At 44.2% G+C, this 21,813-nt stretch overlaps 1 protein-coding gene across 1 annotated transcript in view; it reads left to right on the top strand.

Annotated features, from left to right (window-relative positions):
• Positions 1-21,813, top strand: part of SLC25A12 (solute carrier family 25 member 12) — an 881,399-nt gene that overhangs the window by 313,792 nt on the left and 545,794 nt on the right. The window contains exon 5 of the mRNA XM_069616206.1: positions 12,460-12,599. Coding sequence (XP_069472307.1) covers positions 12,460-12,599 — 140 coding nt within the window. The remainder of the gene's footprint in view (positions 1-12,459; positions 12,600-21,813) is intronic.

Below are 21,813 nucleotides of genomic sequence, written 5' to 3'. Positions count from 1 at the left end.
ACTATCCAAGGGTGGCATTGTTCAATTGGGGGAAGACCACTAACCCAAACTGTCTGAGATGTAAGTGGGAGGAAGGTTCCTACTATCATATACTGTGGGAATGTGCCATCATTCAACAATATTGGCAGCAGTGCAGCGACGAACTGTCAAGGGTAATGGGAAAGAGACTACATGTAAATCCAAAGCAACTATTGCTGGGGATAGAAGAAGATATTGAACTAACAAGGTACGAAAAGGCGTTCTTATCCACCACCACTGCGATACTCAAAAGGAATATAGCGCAACTGTGGGGCTCCGAAAGGCCACCGAGCTATGAACAATGGATCCCGGATGTGGACATGTGCATCGCAATGGAAAAAAAGGGTTTACACTGCCAGAGGGTGTCCTGAGAAAGCTCAGAAAATATGGCAAAACTGGGAAGATGCGCACTAAAAGTAATCTATAACGACAAACCGAAGTGCCACCCAAAGACTCGCAAGTGAACCAGGTTGTGTGATATGAAAGGAACAAAGTGTCAGGACATGTCTAAAGGCTCATTAGTATAAGACCATGGCGGGGAATTATTGGCGGGTGGGAAAGGGAAGTTTGGTTTACCCCGTTGTATGGGGCTGTATGTTTTTGTGTTACCAAAAAACAATAAAATGGTTTATTAAAAAAAAATGTTCACAAACATCATCTATTCATGCATCGCTGTACCTCATGATAGATTTCACTACAGTGATTAGTTCGTGGAATTGTCGATGCCATTCTGCGACTGCTTAGATGGGATCGGGATGTTAGTCTCTACAAAGTTTGCTGCCTATTCAGGGAACGTGAAGAAATACGTTTTGTTGCTGAATTGGATGTGTAGTCTTGCAGGGTACAGCATCGCATAGGGAATCTGACGTTCATGTAATAGTTTCTTGACCCCTGTAAATGAGCTCCTCTTTTGCTGTACTGCTAATGTGTAGTCGGGAAATATACGGATAACACTGGCTCCCCACCTCAATTCTTGATTGTCCCGTGCTGTTCTCAATACCAGGTCTCTGTCCCTGTAGTTCATCATTCGTGCGACGATGAGCCTGGGATAGGCCCCAGGTTTAGGCCGTGGTGCCAATGTCCTGTGCGCTCTTTCAACCACGAACATAGGCGACCAGCCCGGGTCACCAAGCAAATCTCTCAGTAGTTTTTCCACAGCAAGCTCCATGGCGCCTTTAAGAGCCTCCTCTGGTACGCCAATTATACGAATGTTGTTACGGCATGACCTGGCTTCTAAGGCTTCACATTTTAGCTTCACCGTCCCTAGATCTTTTGCCATTGTCGTCACTATGTTGCATAGTGTTTCCTATGCGTCTTCAATGGCGCTGATGCAGGTCTCAGCTTCGGTGATGCGACCAGTAGTTTTTTCCACCTGAGTTTTGATGGTTGCTACTTTCACTGTGATCCCGTCCAGTTTTTCGTTAAGGGCAGAAAAGCCTTGCTGCATTACTGCAAAGACAGCTTGGCGGTCCATGGTCGTGGTCGGGGTGGTGGCCTCGACCTGTGAAGCCTGTTCTGTAGCCATATCTGTTGTGGTACCTGGTCTCAGCACAGTTGTGAACCTATCAAGTGCTCCTTTAGCCTTTTTTGGGCCTGCTCCTCTGGGCATCGTCCACTACCCAGTTTCTGGTGTTGTTGTAGTTCTTGCTGTTCTATGTGCGATCAGCAGAGTGATATGGGGGCTGGTTAGTCGTGTCCACTCATGTAGCTCAGCTAGTTTAGTTTAACGCTTGTAGTCTGATACATTGAAAGACAGTGCCACGGGGATGGGGGGTGGGATTCATGCTGCTCGCTTGCTGTCTGTAGTTATCTCTGCGTTGTCGCCTTTGAATGGGGGTTTCTGGCTCCTCGTGACCCTTGAGTGTTATTAAGAGCGAGTTTTATTGTTGGGTTTCTGGAGGTACAAGCTGCAGTTCTGTCAATTAAGTGCCAGTGCTGCTGAGTAGATTCTGTCCATGTGCCGTGTACCCCTTGTTAGGATGATGCCGGCTTCTTGTATCACCAATGTAGGTATCCTCGTGACTGTATTGGCCGATTTCCCCCCCTGCGACCTTTCCCACACATGTAACTAAAATTGTTTTTGGCAGATGTGGTCCTGTTTTCGCCGCTGAGGGCTGTATGGCGTCAGCCCGTTGATAACTATAGACATGTGGGCGACCCTGTTTGGAGTTGTCTCCGGCAAGTGCGTTTCCGCACGTGCACTTCTTTGTTGTGCTTCTGGCCTTGGCCCGGGGTGCCTTGTCTCTTGGATGGTGGAATTGCCAGATGTCCGTGCTGCGATCGTCTGTCCCTCGTATGATCACTTCTGTCCGGGACTAGATCGCTGCTGCCCTTTCCACCCACAATCGCTGTGCTCCTGCATCTGGGGGTTCTTAGTGGGTCTCCTCTGTGACCCCTAGTCTCACCTTGTGTTTAATAGAGTGCCTTAGTCTTGGGGCGTTCGTTTCCGTTCCCTATCTTCCCTGTTACAAAGGGGTTGTCGCCCTCAGCGGATCCGTCCGGTCCGCCTCTGCCACCACGCTGGTGTACCCCTGTGGTCTGTCCCGTCTCACCGCCTCGCCGGTGCCTGATATTGTGGGCACGTATCAGGGTGTATATGGCGCCTCAGTTCAGCGTAATCCGCTGTTGCAGCCTGCAAGTCTGTGGAATCATTTTCAAATGTGTGTTGGTTCGGGGTCCTGCATTTGATCTCTTCTCACCCGCTGGTTGTTACGCAGTATGTGATGTTTAATACATCCACCCACTTATCAAACTAATCCACTCTTTTGGCCTCTGCTTCTATTCATATGCTGTTGTACCTGCTAACTTCGAATATTGCATTTTAGACATTGATAGGAATAGCCAGCACTAGTTAAAAGTCACCTCAGATAAAAATGTTGCTTTTAGTGGGAGACAGAGAACTCTTGGGCTCCAGATTCTGGCACCCAGTCATAGATGATGACCCTGTTACTCTTGTCTGGATGACGAGTCTACTCTTTAAAGTAGACTGCTCTCTTTCTCTGGGACGGGCACTTATTACTGCCTGCTTTTTCCACCTTGCGCTCATGTGGAAAGCCATTTTGTGCATTTCATTTTCAGAACTGGTCTCCATAGTTAAAACACATTTGCAACCCACCTCAACTATTTCAACTCTCCCTAACTGGATTGCGCTGCCTTCTGGTCAAGAACATGAAGATTAATCAGAGGGTGGAATACTGGCACCACCAGTCAACCACCTCTCTCTGATTCTGTACAAATTGCATTAGCTTCCTGTCCAGCAGCACAATGACTCTGCATTGCATATAGGACCTAGTATAGCACAAGGCATAAAATAAGCAGTGTCGCATAGCAATTTGCTATGCAATTCTGTAGGTTTGCTTATTAAATTCAAACTTGTATAGTAAAAATAGCTATTTAAGTTACCCTGTTCAATGAAAATACAACTCATGCTGCATTCATCTCTTGCCCTCAGGGCTCTCTCTCCACCCTCTTTTCTCTGTGCAAGTTCAAAGGAGCTAATGGAGGGAGAGAATGCAGCAGTAATCATCTCCTCCACTCTTAAATGGCGAAGGCCTTTGTGGGAGTACTAGGCAAGGTTTTCTTTTCTTTTTTCAAATAATTGCAAACCAGAAGTAAATTTAGAGGCTACATTTACTATGCTAACTATATCATGTCTGGCAAGACCAGGGGTGTTAACTTTATGTTCTTTTAAAGACAGTCATGCAATTCAATTTCTAAAAATGTAAGCTGTTACATAATGCATAATTATAGCATTGCTACTTTAAAACACTGCATTGCCTCCATGCTTTACATTAAAGTTTAGGTTAGTCTATCTAAATCTCATAGTATCAACTATACTTCATTTTGTTGGGGAAGATGCAACATATTGACTAGTGAACACTTTTGAAAATGTACATGACCAAATGCTAGGCAATTCTAGTTCTGTGACCTGCTGGATGCATTCACATGTTCAACTGGTGCTCAACCCTTGCGCTGATCCCGGACTTCTTGACATTCTATCTTATCACCATGTTGCTTTATACTAGCTACCCCCGCTAAAGTGAGACAGCTGAAAAACTACAATATTCCACTTAATTTGGCCAGTTCTCTGCCTGCTTCGCCGTCCAATCTGTTTAGTCTCTTACTTTCTTTCCTCTTACACAATGAATACACAAAGTTAATTAGAGGTTTACACAAAGTAGTGATTAATAGTGCCATCCAGTCTGTACATCTACAGAGATACTGCAATACCATGCACTGTAGTAAGCCTCTGTAGCTCGCTTTGCTCTATGATTATGATTGCATTATATATTAGCACCAGCGTGAGACAGCTGGCCAAACTGTTTTCAAAGCCTTTTTTACATTATCTATTTATTCTTTTGTGTCCATTCATCCAGCTAACCTTTTACATTTTACAGACACTCAACTAGGGTTCGCAAAGTCTACTCGCCCACTCGCATAGTCAAGTAGATTTTTGGAAAGGGGACGATTTGCAGAGGATGTTTGAAACTTATATGTAACATTTACTTTGTTTGCAGTAAATGTCAAATAAAAGTTTCACTGTGCAAGGCTGTCCTCTGGGTGGCAGCAGTGTGACAAAAACCTGGGTTTGTGGTGACATGCACCATTTTACAGAAAGCTCTTTGACGTTTTTTGTCATCCGTTGCTATGGGTTGAGTGCATTTCTCTTAGGTCAAGTAGGTAAACTAAGTTATTCGACCTGCAGGTCTAGCAGTATTTTAAAGAATTTGCACGACCTGACTCATCTCAAGAATGTCTTACTTCAGCAGTACACAAAAATGCTACATTGTTGCTCATTTTATGACTTGGGTACAAATAACCTCTGGTTTCATTAAAAATATTAGTACAACATTGCTAATCAAATGGGTTTGTTTGCTAATTAAGAATATTTTAATTAGCAATCTCTGCTAATCCATTTTTAAAAATTAATATATGCCTTCTAGCCTTCCCCAAACCCATTTTGTGCAGAGTATAATCTGGTGATATGTTCCTGAATGCTCCTTGTGCTAAAGATACCTCCTCCTTCGAGTCCTTTTTATCATGAAGAAATGGCATAGTGGATCTTCTTTCTCGGTGTTGGCCTCACTTCTTTGAAACAGCCTGCCCCTTGCAAAACTTTCCCTCTCTCATTACCTGTCATCCTACTGAAAAGGTTAGACCTGGTTGTTTCCCTCCTAATATTTCACCCTCTTTTTGCACCTCTCCACTAGCAGCAAGCACCGATAGACCTCAGGGTGAATGTTGACCCTTATGAATACACTAAACTCACACACTGTGGGGTTGCTCAGGGGTCCATCCTGTCCCCACTATTGTTTAGACTTTATATGGAGATGCTGGGGAGTCTGGTGTCGCACTACGACGTCTCTATTCACCAGTTTGCAGATGACATGCAACTTTATCTTTCGGTGATGTCTGAGGGCCACGTTTATCATCTGGGGTATTGCCTCTCTGCTATTGAAAGCTGGATGTGTCCAGTCCATTTAAAATGTAATCACTCTATAAACAGAAGTTCTATTTTTTGGCACAGATAATGTTTTCGCGGCAAGCGGCATCTTAGTTTCCTCTACTAGCAGTTGGAAGTAATATACCATTGTAACATATTTCTGCTAAATCGCTGGTATTTATTTTAGACTGTTGTTTATTTCTGAGACTACACATCTCTAAAAAGGTCCAATCAGTTAACTATCAAATTTCTCTCCTTCACAAAAATAAATATTGTGTGACTGTTGATTGCTTTTTTTTCTGCCCAATTTTTTTGTGCTACCTCATGGGGATAGTGGATATACCCTTACTGGCGGGTGTATTTTGTTCCATCTTGAGGCCCCTGAAAGTGTCATTTCACTCAGCTGCCAAATTTAGTGTTGCAGCCAGGAATGTGACCCAATTTCAGCAATTTTAAAATCCTTGCATTGGCTCCATCCAGAATCACAAACTATTTTCGAACTTGGTTGTTTGATTTTTAGAGCTGTTTATTTGGGTCATCCTGCTCATTTAGCTTCACAACTACACCTTTTAGGGAGAAATAGGAATCTCACAATCAGGATGCATTTTTCTTAGAAATCTCAAAGGAAAAGAAGACCCACACAAAACAACACACCTTTTCTTGTCTGGCTGTGGGCTGTTCAACTGTTTTCTAATTGTGTTTAAAAAATGACTAAATCCATATCTTTTTCTAAAATGAATTGATTATTACTGGCTATAGAATAATTTGCATTCCTCATCAGTTCTGCGTTTTGTAATTTTCTTCAGTGTTGCGCCTTTTAATGTCTGTACATGACTATTTTCTATGTTTGTAAAGTGCTCTGTCAATCATTTGTGATCAGGTTTGCGCTAAATAAACCGTATCCCCCTTTACTTTGCTTAGAAAATTTCTTCAACTATTACCTCTTCTACTTTCACTTTTTGAGATATTTATTTCTTCTTTTATCAAGGTGGCAGAGGATATGATTATGGCTAGCATGTTAGGATTGGGGTTTAGCGTGAAGTAAGTGGAAGTATATGGGTTAAAAAACAAATGGGGTTTACAGGTGTCTCCCTTTGTAATGACGAAGTGAATGCTAGAAGAAGTGAAAGACAGAAGAAGTAAGGGTAAGAAGAGGTAAAAGTGTAAAAGTTCATATATGGTGAAGCATAAGTGGTTCGTGGGTACCCTAGTTCCCCATGTACTGGTAAGCGTATTTGGCTGATTGCAAGAAGGCTCATGAGGTGTTCTCCTGCTCTACTACATAACTCATAGGTCTGCTTTGTCACTTTGGTTAGCGAACCGCCAGCAAGGGTGTTTAACACCCTTGCTGTGTTCTGGAACAAGCTCTGCTGCTTTCAAAGTGAATCCTGACACTGGAGGTTGGGGAGGGAAGCAGATTCTGGTGGATCCTCTGTGCACCACCTACAGGGGTCGCACCATAGAGCATGTGGCTCTCCCAGGACCCAGAGTCGCTTTGCACTCACCAATGGCTTTCCCAAAGGCGACTTCGTCACATAAGGCCGGGTAAAGTCTAAGGCATGTGACAGAGTTTAACAGGAATTTTAAATAGATTTTACTATGCCCTATTCTTAATTTACACTTAGTCTCCACCTCTGTAGAATTAAGTCCAGGTTGCCATCTTGTTGCTAATTTAGGAAACAGTGGACCTTTAACTACTTCTCATGATGTGCTAGATTAATTTTAGCTTGGACATATGATGGAGCAATAAACTTCAATAAACACATTTCAACTTGTGTAGTTGGAATTTACCCCAGCAAGCACTGCTCTTGTTTTTGGCCCTTTATTCTGCTGGTAACCTCAGTTACTTTGTTTGTGGCCACTTTTTAAAACCCTGGTATTGTGGACCACTTCCATAGAAGGCTACCGAATTTTGTTTGAGGTGCAGCCCATCTGCTACAATACTGTGATGATCAGTCATTATTTGAGGAGAGGGTTAATGGATTGATATGTCCTATCCAGTGTACTTAGTTGAAGCAGCTGACAAAATCCCATGCTGATCATAAATATATGGTAAGCTAAGTAAAGGGTGAAAAACACAGGGATAATCGAAAGAATTGCTGCGTAATGGGATCAAGAGGGAGAAAGTGGGGTGAAAAGGAAGGTAAATGGGGTGGTACCCCCACTATGAAAGAAATAAACATCAGAAAAAAACACACATTTTGCTCTAGTTAAAAAAAGTTTGTTACAATAAATAGGTCGCAAAACTGACATGAAACCGTACTACTGGAATAGTTGTCTTGTGAGTGCCTAATGGTTGATATAGATTTGGACTAACCATACATCCTTCTCCCCAGTTCCATTGCCATTTGGAACATCGGCCATTTGGGCCTGACAAAACTTCCCTCCCCACTGCAACAAACTTCTTCAGCTATTTTCATGTAGGCAGAAATTGTCCTCATGATTAGTCAAATTGTGCTTGCTAGTCTGTGAACTGTGCAGACGTCCTATTTCTGTTGTTGCCCTTCAATAGCTGACTCCTTTTGCATTTCAGACCTGCTGGATGTATTATCAAACTGTTAAACTGCCCATTTGCCAAAGATCCTCAATATTTCTTTTGACATTTCAGATGCCAAATTAATCAAAGTGGAGAAGTAGACATGTGTTGCCCTTTGAAAGGCTTTTTAACAACCATTCATACTTATTTTGCAGTTAGTCCTGGTCTTTGGAAATGAGTAGCTAATATATAGTGTGCTACAAACCTAATTTCCACCTGAGGTGTTAACTTTATATATGACCCATTATGCTCAATATACTTTCTGAATTTATCCTAATACCCCTTTATACACATTCCCAAACGCACAGAGTTAATGTCATGTGGGTATTTTTGAATGGCACAAGAGAACCCTAGTGAATCAAACGTAGCTCCTGCTAGTTTTTAGTGCCCACGTCAGGGCTTCTCTAAGCTACAAACTAAAGATACATTTCTTCCACCAATTTCGTTCCTTGAATATTCAGGTTCTGATCTGTTCTTTTTAGCTAGTCCAACAGCATCTTAAGTATGAATTCAACAACCCTCCTCCTGCCCAGAAAAGTACTCCCCTTCTGCAAATCCCCGACATAACTCTGTTTCTTCTTGCTGTGGCCACATCCCACTTGGATTACTGCAATAGCATTCATGCAGGCCTTCTGAAAAGACAGTGTTGAAACTGAGGAGACTCCCAAACCTTGCCATTTGTTACCAACTACAAGTGCCCACTACACAACTCTGTACTTTAAACAGAAAGCCCTTCATGGCAGCACCTCTGGCTACCTTTGAAGAACCATTCACCCCTACGAGCCACTTCACATCTGCTCCACCAAATTCAAATGATGCAGAAGTTCAACACCTTAGCTCTTAACCAAAAGGCTAGGAGTGGGACACGGTCCCAATGAAACAAGCAAGACGTCACAGTGCCAGAGAGAGTACGCCTTAAGGGGGTCGGCTACCATGATCTCTGTTTTATCGCTGTTACGTTTTAGCCAATTTTGAGACATCCACCAGTTGATCTCGTTGCGTCGCACCGTAATTGAAGTCTGCAATTTCAAAGTCGACATTATGGGTGGCGTAGTGATCACATAGATCACCCTAAAAGCAGGTTCCACTTCTGCTCTCATGAATGTCCCACTCCCATGAGGACCTGCAACGCTACCTCTCTGCTCTGAACTCTATCAAGTGCACTCCTAACCCTCATTGACTCTTACTTGAACCTTCCTTGCTGGCTACAGGGCACCATAAACTCACTCCTCACTCCTCGTAAGTCTATGACTATCAACTCCACTCTCACAGCTAATGGCTAGCTGAATACTTCACTGCAAATATTTCCTAAATCAGAGACTCTCTGCTGACCTTCCTCAGACTCCATTATCCTACATTTTACACTCTGCCTACTCTACCATCATCCTCTGCTTCTATCTCCCATTTTAGTCACACTAATACTGATGAAGTGCTATCTCTAATGATGAAGGCTAACCCTTGAATCGCACCTTGAAACACTTGTGTATAGGCGCATTATAAATACTGTATCAAATCATATCATACACCTCTTGTGCACCATCAGACCCTCTTGCTCCTCAGCTAGTCAAGCCTGTTGCCTAGTGGCCTCTCACCTCGCTGAACTCTTCAACCTGTCCTTCGACTCCACTTGCTTTCCCTCTGTTTTCAAAACATCCAATGTCATCCCCCTTCTAAAAAAGCAGTGGCCGATCCGAACCTGTCGGCTAACTTTTTCGCCCTGTGTCTCTCCTTCCGCAATACTCTAAGGTGTTTGAAAGGGTTGTGTTCAACCCTCGTATACATTTTCGAGCCCCCCTACAAGGGTATTGTACACAAATGTCGACCTGCACAACACAGCGATTTTGCCCCTTACCAAAATGCTGACTGAAGTCGCAGTCTGAATTTTGGTACGGGGCAAATGCGGGATCTATGCACACAAAAAAAGAATCCAATTACATTGAATAAGAGAAGCGGGGGTTGCAGGGGTGTCCCCCGCTCCCTTTGTGCATTGTAATGGGAGTCAGAGATTGCAGGGGAGTCCCCCGCTATCCGTGGGACGATAAAGTTAAATAAAAAGGACCCTGCAGAGCCAGTTCCGAGCCACATTAGTGGCATGGACAGAGATGAGTTGGTGGCATACACAGAAGTGTGCCGCCGAAAGGTAAGTAGTGAGTGGTAAGTGAAGGCGGAGTAATGGAAGTCAGCATTTTCAAAGTCGACATTATGGGCGCCGCAGTGATCACATAAATCACCCTACAAGCAGGTTCCCACTCCTCTCACTCCACTGAAACTGCTCTTGTGAGTGTCTCCAACTTCATCGCCTCTGCTACGCACGACAACCTATCCTCAATCCTAATTCTTCTTGACCTGTCTGCTGCCTTTGACACTGTTGATCACTCTGATTTCCTTAATGCTCTCTTTCTACTTGGGATTTGTGATCAAGTCCTTCCCTGGATTGAATCCTACCTTGCACCTCATCAATTCTCTGTCTCCTGGAGCAACAACACTGTACACCTCTGTTCTTGGCACACTAATCTCCTCCTTTGGGTTCTCATACAAACTCTTCATGGACGACACCCAAATCTTCTTCTCTTTTCCTGAACTCTCCTCTGATCCCTCTATCAACATTTCAAACTGTCTCTCCACCATTAAATATTGGATGGCCTTGCACCCTGCCAAAACAGATGTGCTCTTCTTCCCTGCCTATCTAGTTTCCACCTGACCCTCTCCCTTACTCCTCTTCCAGAAACCTCAGTGTCATCTATGGCCCTTCTCACACCTTCTCTAGTTTTATCTCTAAACCTGGAACAGCAGCTTGCCTCAACCTCCTAAATATTAGGAAAATCAGGCACCTCCTTCCTTTCAACACTGCCAAGCATCTCTTAAACACTCTGGTCTTCTCTAAACTGCACTACTGTGCCAGCATCCTCTTTGGTCTCCACAACTATGCTTTCTATCCTCTTGACAAGATCATTAACTTCTCTGCTAGCACTGTATATGAACTCCCTTACTTCACACCTACTTCCTTGTACCTTCACCAGGCTGGATGACTGATGATGCGAAACAGGGCCAGATTAAAATTCCTTCTCCTGGTTCACAAATCTATGAATGGAAAGGCACCAGTATACATATTCTCCTCTATCCAATGCTACAAGCCTTCTTGTAATCTCCGCTCTGCCTCTTCGACTACCCTTGTGGCACATTGCCCTCCCTGTGCTTCCTCTCGCTTCCGCTCTTTCTCTCTTCTTGATCCACTTGCATGGAATTCTCTTCCTCTGTATATCTGAAAAACGGTCCACACAGATTTGTTCAAAACCAAACTAAAACCCTACCTCCTCGCCTCTGAGATACTCACTTAATATACCTCTCATCTGCCTGCTAACTAACATATTTCACTCGCCTCTCAACTGCCTCTGTCCCTCACTTCCTCTGTCTCCACTCTAGCACTTCACCCATCATGGTCACTTCCCGGGCTCATCTGGCCGTACAGCCTACCTGCACTTATAAAAGTCCAATGTTGTTGTCCTTAATTTATGTGTGCCCACTTATGTATATTCCCTGGTGACTGTTCCATTTACTCCACCCAATAATCAACAAAGAAAATCCCCACACTGCTGGCAACACTATAGTTTGTATGCATTAATAGTTATTTTTATAATTATCTCTCCAGTATATAATTGAATCCACCCTGTAGAAGTACACAACAAGATATTATTATTAACTTCTGTATGATTAGTATGACTTGGTGTTTTCTTGAATTTTGGTCTTGTTTTTCTATTTCATGTTATTTGTGTCCTTTGATTATATATATGCATTTGCCTAGAACATTGGTTCTAGGGGGTTTTCTCTGATAAGATTCGACACAAACATGTATTTTTCACTTTGTATATATTAAAACCAACTCTATTTTTGAGATACTCTCTGTGACCTTTGTGCACGAATATAACTATAAAAAATAACTATAAATGCATACAACCTATACTGTTTCCAGCAGTGTGGGGATTTTCTTTGTTGATTATTGTATGTTGCTCCCATCCATGCTTGCCCATAGGAGCATCCCTCATCTTTTGTGATATATCATTTACTCCACTCCACAACTTGTCAGAATGTTCCTGAAACTCACCCCATTGTAAGAAGCTCACTGCTTCCCGTCAAATCTGATTTCTTATTGTACGTTCTTTTGTGAACAAAAGAGCATTGGTCCTCCTGTCTACACATAAATAATTAAATAAAGGGCGTGGAGAGGCCACGCCAGGAAAATTAACTATGAAGCCAATTGAAGAGATGGAAACTGCAGGACCAGCGGAGTCTGTGACAGAGTTACAGGGTTGTAGCGGGGGTCCTAGGAGCAATTGGTGGAGAGGCCACAAGGACATGGAAAGTGACTTTGTGTTCATGCATGTGTAGTGTCTGCATCTTTTGCTAGTGATGGACATTAAGATGAAATGAAGCCGAAATATTTAAATTGTCTTTCCTCCCAAAGGTGATGTTAAAGATATTTTTGGACAAACCGTTATTCATCACCATATCCCTTTCAACTGGGATTGTGAATTTATTCGACTACACTTTGGACACAATCGAAAGAAAAATCTGTCGTACGCAGAGTTTACTCAGTTTCTCAAGGTAGGTTACTTTCCATTAGTTTTATCACGTGAAGAACAATCTGTCTTTTCATCTTTTAACATTATTGTACATTTACATTGTACAGCAACGCCATATGAAGGAATGTGGGTTTTGTAGGTCATTTTGTACATCATTCATTAAACAAGCACTGAAGCATACTCCTTCAGTTTTTGTAAATTAGGTGTCTCTTACCTTTCCTTGGATCACATAAAATGATAACAGTGAAGCAGAAACTATTAATTTGGATTCAGAATATTTTTATTTCCATCAAGTGGCAAAAGGAATGCCTTTAATGTACCAAGCAGAAAAACAGAAATGTGTACCGAAATACAGATGTTCCTAACCAACATAGTAGAGGGGACTGCTTTCTTTCCAAAACACATAGTTAAATGTTATCAAAATCTATGTTTGCTCAAATAATTTAAAAAATCAAAGCTGAAAAAATGTAATTTTCCACAGGTAATGAGGAAAGAGATACCAAATCAGAATAGTAATAGAGCAGCCAATCAAGTATGGTGATGAAAACTGATTGAATGCTCTCTATTATCCTACCTTAGAAACACATCATCTTTCTGCCGCTAGCATCTGAAATGATCAAGTACTGAGATGTCTGTCATTATTTCTTTCCAGCTCCGGCTGTGTACATATTCATGTAAGCTATAAAGAGAAGAGCACATGATGAATTCAGGGGTGATGAAGTTAACAACAATATTTCTTCTTAATCTTTATTACAATAATTAATTTCATATTCACTATTAAAATCTGTAACGCTATAATGTGTGAGCATAACATTTAAGTTTTACATGGTGTTGCATGCCAGCAACACAGTCTCCGAGCACCAAAGAAACCCGAAACACTACCACTTAGGTTGATTCAAGACCTGATGTCTTTTCTTCTGTACAAAAATACGCTTCTGGAGCTTGTGAATCTGATTAGATTCACATGCTATGCATAGTCTGTTATCTAGTGTTTGGCTATATAAATAAAAAAAACTGGATGTCGACTGGGTGTTCCTGTAACACTATCCCTATCCTACGTGTACAGGGACCCGCAATTCTTCTCGTGTCGACGTCCTCAGTTTTTCCACCATCCGTTGCAACTTCAAGACAGAGAGACATTTTTTCACGAAACCACATTAAACGCAAGGCACAAATAAATCAGAGTCTGAACAAGAACGGCAGACAGCGAGAAAAAGCGACGGCTGCAGCGTCGAGGCATTTAGTAGGGAGAGCGAGGAGGATTTTCGATATGTACTGATTGCACATGTTTTAGGCATTTCACTTGGAGTCCATATTATCCTTGTAGTTCTCAACATTAAGGTTGCATCGAAACCTTGATTCTCATATGGAGGACACACCATTTAAGTTTTGCCCGTGTTGCAATTGGAAATTGCCCAATGCGGGATACACACAAGGTGTGTAACAACTGTTTACCGCAAGACCACGCCGAAGATTGCTGCCAAGCGGGCCTGCACTTCAAGCTCGGAGAGAGCGTATACAGAAAAGTTGTGCAGCATAAGTAATGTAACGGAGCCGGCACGAGGCGAGACCCCAACTGATCATTCGGTACTCAAGGTTTCTCACACAGTGGTCAAGACCGTTCCCCAACAGCCGCACAGAGGAAGGCCTTGCAGCAGATCCCCAGCTCCAATGCCTTGTTGAAATGAGTTAGGGAGGAATCCCCTGGCGATTGAGAGGCTGCAAACCACAAACAGAAACACAAACAAGATGATGGTCGAGAAAAGAGCACTGAAAGGTCCTCTACTACTATACCTAAAGCAAGCGACATTACCCATACGTCGAGTACTACCACGCATGATACGACAATTATGGCAAAAATGGTTTCCTTTAAGGAGAGCCATGAACACAAGAGTAGACCCCTGGAGAAAAGGCAAGAATTCAGACACATTCATGCCCACAGGAGGAGCCCTACTCACCTCATGAGGACTCTGACTCACACCTAGACCCCCAAGAGGACATAAATCCTGACAATTACACTATACCCTCACCAGACGATGAAGAACCACCAGTGTCATCATACCCTACAGAGGACACTTTCCTGTACTCAGATTTGCTCACTAGGGCAGCTCTAAAATGTGGAATTATGGCGCAAAAGCCTACTAAAGAAGTAGACTTCATAGAGGATGTATTCGAGGAGAAGAAACAGGTCTCCCACTGCATACCACTATTAGATGCCGTAAAGAAAAGGAGTATCCCTTTACTATTGAAACCAGCTTCCATCAGGCAAGTGAACCCTAGGGTGGAGAAAACATATAAACCCTTGCCAATTTACACCTGATTCCTTAGTAGTAACTACAGCACAGCAGAGGACAACATTATCGATGACAGTTATGGAATATCCACCAGTTAAGGAAATCAGGCACATATATACTCTGGGGAAAAGATCGGCCACGTCTGCGGCATACATCGCTAGAATTGCTAACGCTACGGCGCTTATGGCCAGTCAGCAGATCCCAATGGGATGAAATGGAGGGCCTAGCCAGACACCTACTTGAGGAAATACAGGGAACATTTGAGAGGATATTAGCACAGAGTAAACATTCCATAAATACTAAATACAAACTGTTTGGGCGCGGCAGAAACAGCTGGCCTGCAAATGGTGGGTAGCAGCCATCATCAAGAGGCATGCGTGGCTGAGGAAGGCAGATTTTGAGCCAGAAACCCAGACTACCCTCCTAAAAACCCTATACAAGAGGCACACCTTTTTGGCACTCAGGTAGATGAAGCCCTAGAATGGGCTAAAAAAGAACATGACACTCTTAAGACACTGGGTCGACCTGTATTGTGCTGGTACCCACCGCCTGCAATGATATGATATGATATTTTATTTATTGCGCGAAACAAGTGTTTCAAGGCGTGACGAGGCAGGGGAGGGGAAGAAGGGGGGACAAGACAACGATTTTACTAGTCCCAGTGACATTGAGATCGCGCAAGTGCAGTGGAGAGGGAAGGGGAGAAGTGCCAGGGGAAGGGGAGGAGGAGCAAGTGCAAGACATAGGATCAGACATCGAAAAAACAAGAAGTGCGGCCAGCAGGTGGCAGTGCAGGGTTAAGTGCAGAAAAACAAGTGTTGGATAAGTGCAGGTAGGGGGGTTGTAGGGTTGCAGATACAGCCCTAAGTGCAGGGTTGCCAGGAGGCCATGCAGGTGTGCAACTGGGAGGGCAGGGACCTGGGCCTCTGGTTCAGAGGGTAGCCAGGTAACCAGTGCAGTATCAGACAAGAGATCAGCAAGGTAGAGGAAGAAAGAAAGCAGAAGAAAAGAGGAAAGTCTTGAGTTGCTACTGGAACTGGTGATGGTTCTGCTCAAGTGTCAGAGAGGCAAGGAGCCTGTTGCAGAGGGAGGCACCAGCCAAAGAGAGAGATCTGCCCCCAACTCTTTGCTTGGAAAAGCGACAGATCCTCCAGGAGTTGGGGGTGAAGGAGCGAAGGGCTCGAGTAGGAAAATAGTTCAGAAGAGAAAGCTGGAGATATTTTGGTCCCAGGCCCCAGAAGGCCTTGTGGACAATGCAAAGGGTCTTGCACTTGATCCTTGCAGCCACTGGGAGCCAATGGAGAGATTTCAGTGCTGGAGAGATACAATCCCTGGGCTTGAGGCCAAGGACAAGTCTTGCAGTCCTGTTCTGGATGAGTTGCAGAGGACAGAGAGCAGAATTAAAAAGAGGCTGTTACAGTAGTCAAGCCTAGAGAGAACCAGTGGTCTAGATACAGTGAGCTTCTGGGAGAAGGAGAGGAAAGGAAGAATACCTCTGAGGAGGTGAAGTTGGTAGTTAGACTTCTTAGAGACGTCGGAAATATGAGAAGAGAAGGAGAGTGAGGAGTCGTGCATAACCCTGAGGTTCTTTGCCTCACAGTTGGGGGTTAAAGGAGGGCTGAGGAAGGCCGGCCAGAGAGTGGCGGGAAAGAGGGGTGCAGGTGTGCCGATGAGGAGGATCTCCATCTTGCTGGTATGCAGGCAGAGATCATTGGCAGCACGCCACTCCTGGTTTGCAGACAGACAATCCAGGATGAGAGAAGGAGGAGAGACAGCAGAGGGAAGCCTGAAAGCGAGCTTGGTGTCATCTGTACAGCACTGGAAGTTGGAGCAGAGACCAGCAATGCAGTGGGTGAGAGGTGCAAGGTATTGGTTGAACAACCAGGGAGAAAGGTTAGACCCCTGGGGAACACCGCAAGTGGAGAGAGAGATAGAGGAGAGGAAGGACCCAAGTTGGACCTGGAAGGGCCGGTCAGAGAGGAAAGAAGTCATCCAGACCAGAGCCTGAACAGTGATAACCAGATTATCACAGAGCCGGTTGAGCAGGATGGCATGGTTGACCGTGTCAAAGGCAGAAGAGTGATCAACTAGGATGAGTACAGAGGGGAGATTAGAATCAAGATTAGAGAGCAGGTCTTTACAGATGTTCAGAAAAGCAGTTTCCATACTTCTGGCTGGTCTGGAGCCAGACTGATGGTCATGGAGACAACCAACAGATTCGGTGTGAAGATTAACCTGGGAGATGGCCAGCTTTTCCAGGATTTGCCCAGGAAAGGAGTGATAGAGATCAGGCAGTTAGCCGGAAGGGAGGGGTCGGCTTAGGGTTTCTTGAGAAGAGGGGGCACAAGAGAGTGCTTCAGGGGGGGGGGGAAGATTTCAGAGGCGAAAGAGAGGTTGCAGAAGTCAGCCAGGGCTGGAGCGAGGGTGTCAATGTGGTCCTTGATGGTTTTGGAAGAACAGGGAAGAACCTGTTTTGATGAGGTTTCATAGATCAGACTTGTCTAGAAACTTCGTCAGGGGAGAAGAGAGGGAAGCCAGAGAAGAGAGGGGGGTCACCGCAGGGGGGCCAGAGGAGCAGGAGAAGCTGAGAGGGTGAACAGGATGTCCTGGGTTTTAGAGATGAAGCAAGAAGCCATGGCGACGTTTCTCCTGGTGGACGAAGGTTGTCTCCAATGGCACAGTGCTGTTGAGCCTTTTCGTTGTCATGTTGTTTATGGCTGGCAGGTTATAGGTTGGTTGTGCTCGTTGTTTTGTTTAAATGAAGGCGTCTTGCAAATAGAGGGAGGTGGTGGAGACTTCACATGGAAGGTTGCATGGGAGGTAAAGAGTATGGTGAGTTGTTCAATGGAAAGAGGATCCCTATGGTCATGCAATTGGTTCGGGAGGAGGGGATGTAATAGCTCTCTACTCTGTTTGAATGGTGGGGCTGGTTGGGAAATGCTTATACACAGGAGATGGCTACACTCAGGGTATTGACATGAAATGTCAGAGGGATTAACACATATATGAGGAGGAATAGAATTGGGTCCTAGCTACGTAGGAAAAGAGTATTGATTACACTTCTGCAGGAGGCTCACTTGTTACCAGAAGAACAGGAGAGGGTGTTGACCAGATGGGGCTGTTGGTTTTAGATCTGTATACTCCATATACGCCAGATGGGTGCTGATGTGGATTGATGGTGCGGTTACCTTCCAATTAATTGACGTTGACATAGATAAGGAGGAAAGGTTTCCGATAGTACATGGCTACTTTGAACACAAGGCGATATGTATTGTAAATTCCAACTCCCCTAATCACACGATACCCGCCTCCTTGCACTCCTTAAGTGGAAGAGTAGTACAACTAAGGGATACCTTTTTACTTTGTGGGGGGCAACTTCAATTGCACATTAGACCCCACTATGGATAGGTCGTGCTCCAGAAATATGAGATGGTCACCGGCATCCATGACCCTTACCGATATATGGAGCTCATTATCTGGACATATGGAGGACACTGAATCCAGATAAAAGAGGGTATTCATACTTCTCTGCCCCACACAAAATGTATACAACAATTGACAACGTGTTTGTGGGTACTGAATATATGGGCCAGCTTGTCGAGGCAGAGTATACTGGCCGGTTCATCTCCGCTTATAGTGCAGTGGAATCGACAGGCAGGTAGGCCGCCTATACCTATGTGGCACATGCCAGTGGACGCACTGCGGGATGACATCTTTAAAGACCATATGGAATCTACCCTCACTGAATGTTTAGAGACAAACGTGGGCAGTGTTTATAGAGGGGAAGACTGTCTGGGAGACACTTGAAGTGGATATACAGTGTTTATAATGAAAAATAAATAACGAATGGCATTTATAACAAATGTTTTATAGAATTATTTTTAAAGAAAATATATGTGGGGTGGGGTAAAGGGTTAAATATTGTGGGGAGAGGGTTGGGGTGGGTTTTTAGCAAGGGGAAACAGGGGTTTGGTGGGATCGCCCCAAAATAAAAATAAAAAATGTTATTTATTTTGTTATTTTTCTTTTGTTATAAATTAATTAATTAGTTATTTGTTTCTAAGACATGGATATTTAAAGTGGTAGTTCGAGTTGAGACGATTGCTAAGGCTGGGGCCTTTAAGAAGACCTTACAAGCAGACCTCGAGGTACTAGAAAACCATATCCAAATTTTAGAGAACAATGGGACCCAGGACTCATACGCAGAATTAGAACTGACGGAGCTGCGGGTGCAGCAGCGTGGTAGAGGCTTTGGATATGAAGTGCATGTAGCACGAATGCAATGGGAAGGGGATACATCTGGGAGGTTGTTGGCGTGGTTGTTTCAGAATGAAAGGACCCTGCCTGCAATCACATTGATTAAGGACGAATGTGGAGCTAGCTGGCGCTCCCTAGCGGCTATAAATGACACCTTTTGCACTTACTATAAAGACCTATATAAATGCACAGAAACCATTGATAAGGGATGATGGGCCTTACAATTTCACACATTGGGTTGCCGCAGCTCACCATTGATCAGGCCTCCACTCTGGATGAACCACTTATGGAGGAAGAGGTTCATGGGTGATTATGTTGTTGAAGACTGGGTAGACCCCCGGGCGGGAGGGGATGGACTCCGTTCAGAATTTTAAAAGGAGTTTGGGGATACCCTGGCCCCTGTCCTACTTTGAGGAGGCATACAAATTTGGCCAGCTGACAAATATCATGCGGGAATAACTGATAGGTACGATCATCACGTTCAGGAAAGCACAGGAACTGCACGAATCATATTGACCTTTGGCAATGCTCAACAAAGACATTAAGATATTGACGGCATTTCTAGCTGGACACCTTAAACTTGTTATTGTTGCCTTGATACATAAGGACCAGACTGGATTTCTCCTTGGCCGAAACACCTCCATGAATCTTCGCAGCCTACAACATATTATTAATCAGACTAATTCTCATAACCCTCTATATGCGGTAGCGTCATTAGACTCAGTCAAAGCCTTTGACTCTGTATACTGCGAGTGGATGTATGCGGCGATGTAGAGATTTGGTATTGGTGAGGGTTTTATTAGATGGATGAGGTGCTGTATTCAGACCTGGTAGCCAGGCTAAGAACTAGCAGACAGGTGCCAGGCAGAGTTGCCCCCCATCTCCGATGTTGTATACACTAGCATTGGAGCCTCTCGCAGTATTCCTGCGCAATGAGTTTGGAGAGGAAAGAATATGGGCAGGGGGATTTAGACACGTGATTTCCTTGTATGCTGATGACGTTCGATGTACTTATGTTGGACACAATTTTCCCTTGGTCCTGGAGGTGTTGAATAACTTTGCGGAACCTTCGGGCATCTCATTCAGTGCAAAGAAATTGTGGGTTTACCCCTTGGCAGGGTTGAGGAACTATGATGTCCGGGACCTGCCTGATCTAGAACTAACATGCGAGGTACATACATTGAAGTACTTGGGCGTACATATTATGCATTCACCGGATAGTATCCCCGTCTGTAACACTGTTAAAGTGGTGGACAGAGTGAAATGATTCATGAAATTCTGGAGCAGATTGCCCTTGTCACTGATGGGACGTATAGCTTTGATGAAAATGATTGTTTTACCGCACCAACTCTACTTTTACTTCAACCTACACTTTTCTATTCTATGATTTGGGCATTCTTGTGGGGTCATGTGGACACTAAATTGCTTTGTCCACACTATGTATGAAATATGGAGATGGCGGCACTCATCTCCCATGGTTCGAGTTATACTTTTTTGCGGCTCAGTTGCAACATGTGGTGGGATGGCTAGCAGACGACCCGACAGTAGAGTCTGAGCTTCTGGAAGGTACCACGCACAGAGCTGGGATCAAAGATGCCCTGTGGATTACGGACCGATGTATGGGGGAAACATCTCACACGTTGAGGCTGGGAAGGCAGGTATAGGCAAGAATGGTTAAAGTGCGCAGACTGGGAAATATATATTCTCCTCATGTACCCTTGACGGCTTAACAGTGGCTAGAAGGTGGAAGAAGCTTTTGATTTCGATTAGGGGAGACTTATATATGACAGGGAAACTGTGGAGGGGCTGCACAAAGGTCAATTTCGGATATATTTGAACATATCTAAGATTTCCAGAAAAAGGTGGCCAGATCGGCCTGCGGAACCAGAACCTACCACACCATTGATGCTATTATATGAGCTTGAAGATGGCTGGAGACCTGTGACTAGGATGCATGGGGGCTTACTGAAGGCGGTATGCAACAGGGGGCTAAATTATGATTGAAATGCGAAGCAGACTTGGATCAGGTAATGGAAGATAAGAAATGGGTGAATACACTGTTTTGTTAAAAAGGTCTCTCGAAATGTATTGCACAGGACATATATGAGCCCCAGCAGAATTGCTAAATTTGATGATAAGGTGGCGCCCAACTGTCCGTGGTGCGGGAATGTCCCAGTGGAAATTATGCATATGTTTTGAAAATGCCCATTGGGGCAAGCCACTCTGCACCAAAGTGAGTTGGGATTTAGGTATGCCAGTGTTAGCAGGTACCAATGGTCCCTGATGGAATGCCTGCTGGGTATCTACTCCAGGCAGGACAAGATTAGGCATGTGTCGAAGCTGATAAATCTAGCATGTGCCCTAGCTAAGCAGAGAATAGCTATGGCATAGAAGCAGAAGGGCGGCTCACAATATCACCTGTGGTGGAAGGATCTTAAGATATGGAACATGGCCGTAACTGTGACTTGGTACAGGGCCACGAGAAAAGGCCTTTGGGAACCCACTGAGAACATTGCGGCATGGAACGCACTCCTCCTGGTGATGCTTAGCTCCTCTGACAAACAGCCCCCTTGAAATCTTGGGGACTCGACTGTTACAATCCACCCCCAGACATGATGATGCACCTGGGTTTCACTAGGAAGTTTTCTTAGCCGGCGGCTCTAGAGTTCTCCCCTAATTCTGTCA

Source organism: Ambystoma mexicanum, chromosome 9, assembly GCF_040938575.1.
Source record: "Ambystoma mexicanum isolate Mex_15411 chromosome 9, UKY_AmexF1_1, whole genome shotgun sequence".
In the NCBI taxonomy this organism is placed as follows: domain Eukaryota; kingdom Metazoa; phylum Chordata; class Amphibia; order Caudata; family Ambystomatidae; genus Ambystoma; species Ambystoma mexicanum.
This window is presented reverse-complemented; position numbering and strand designations above follow the sequence as displayed.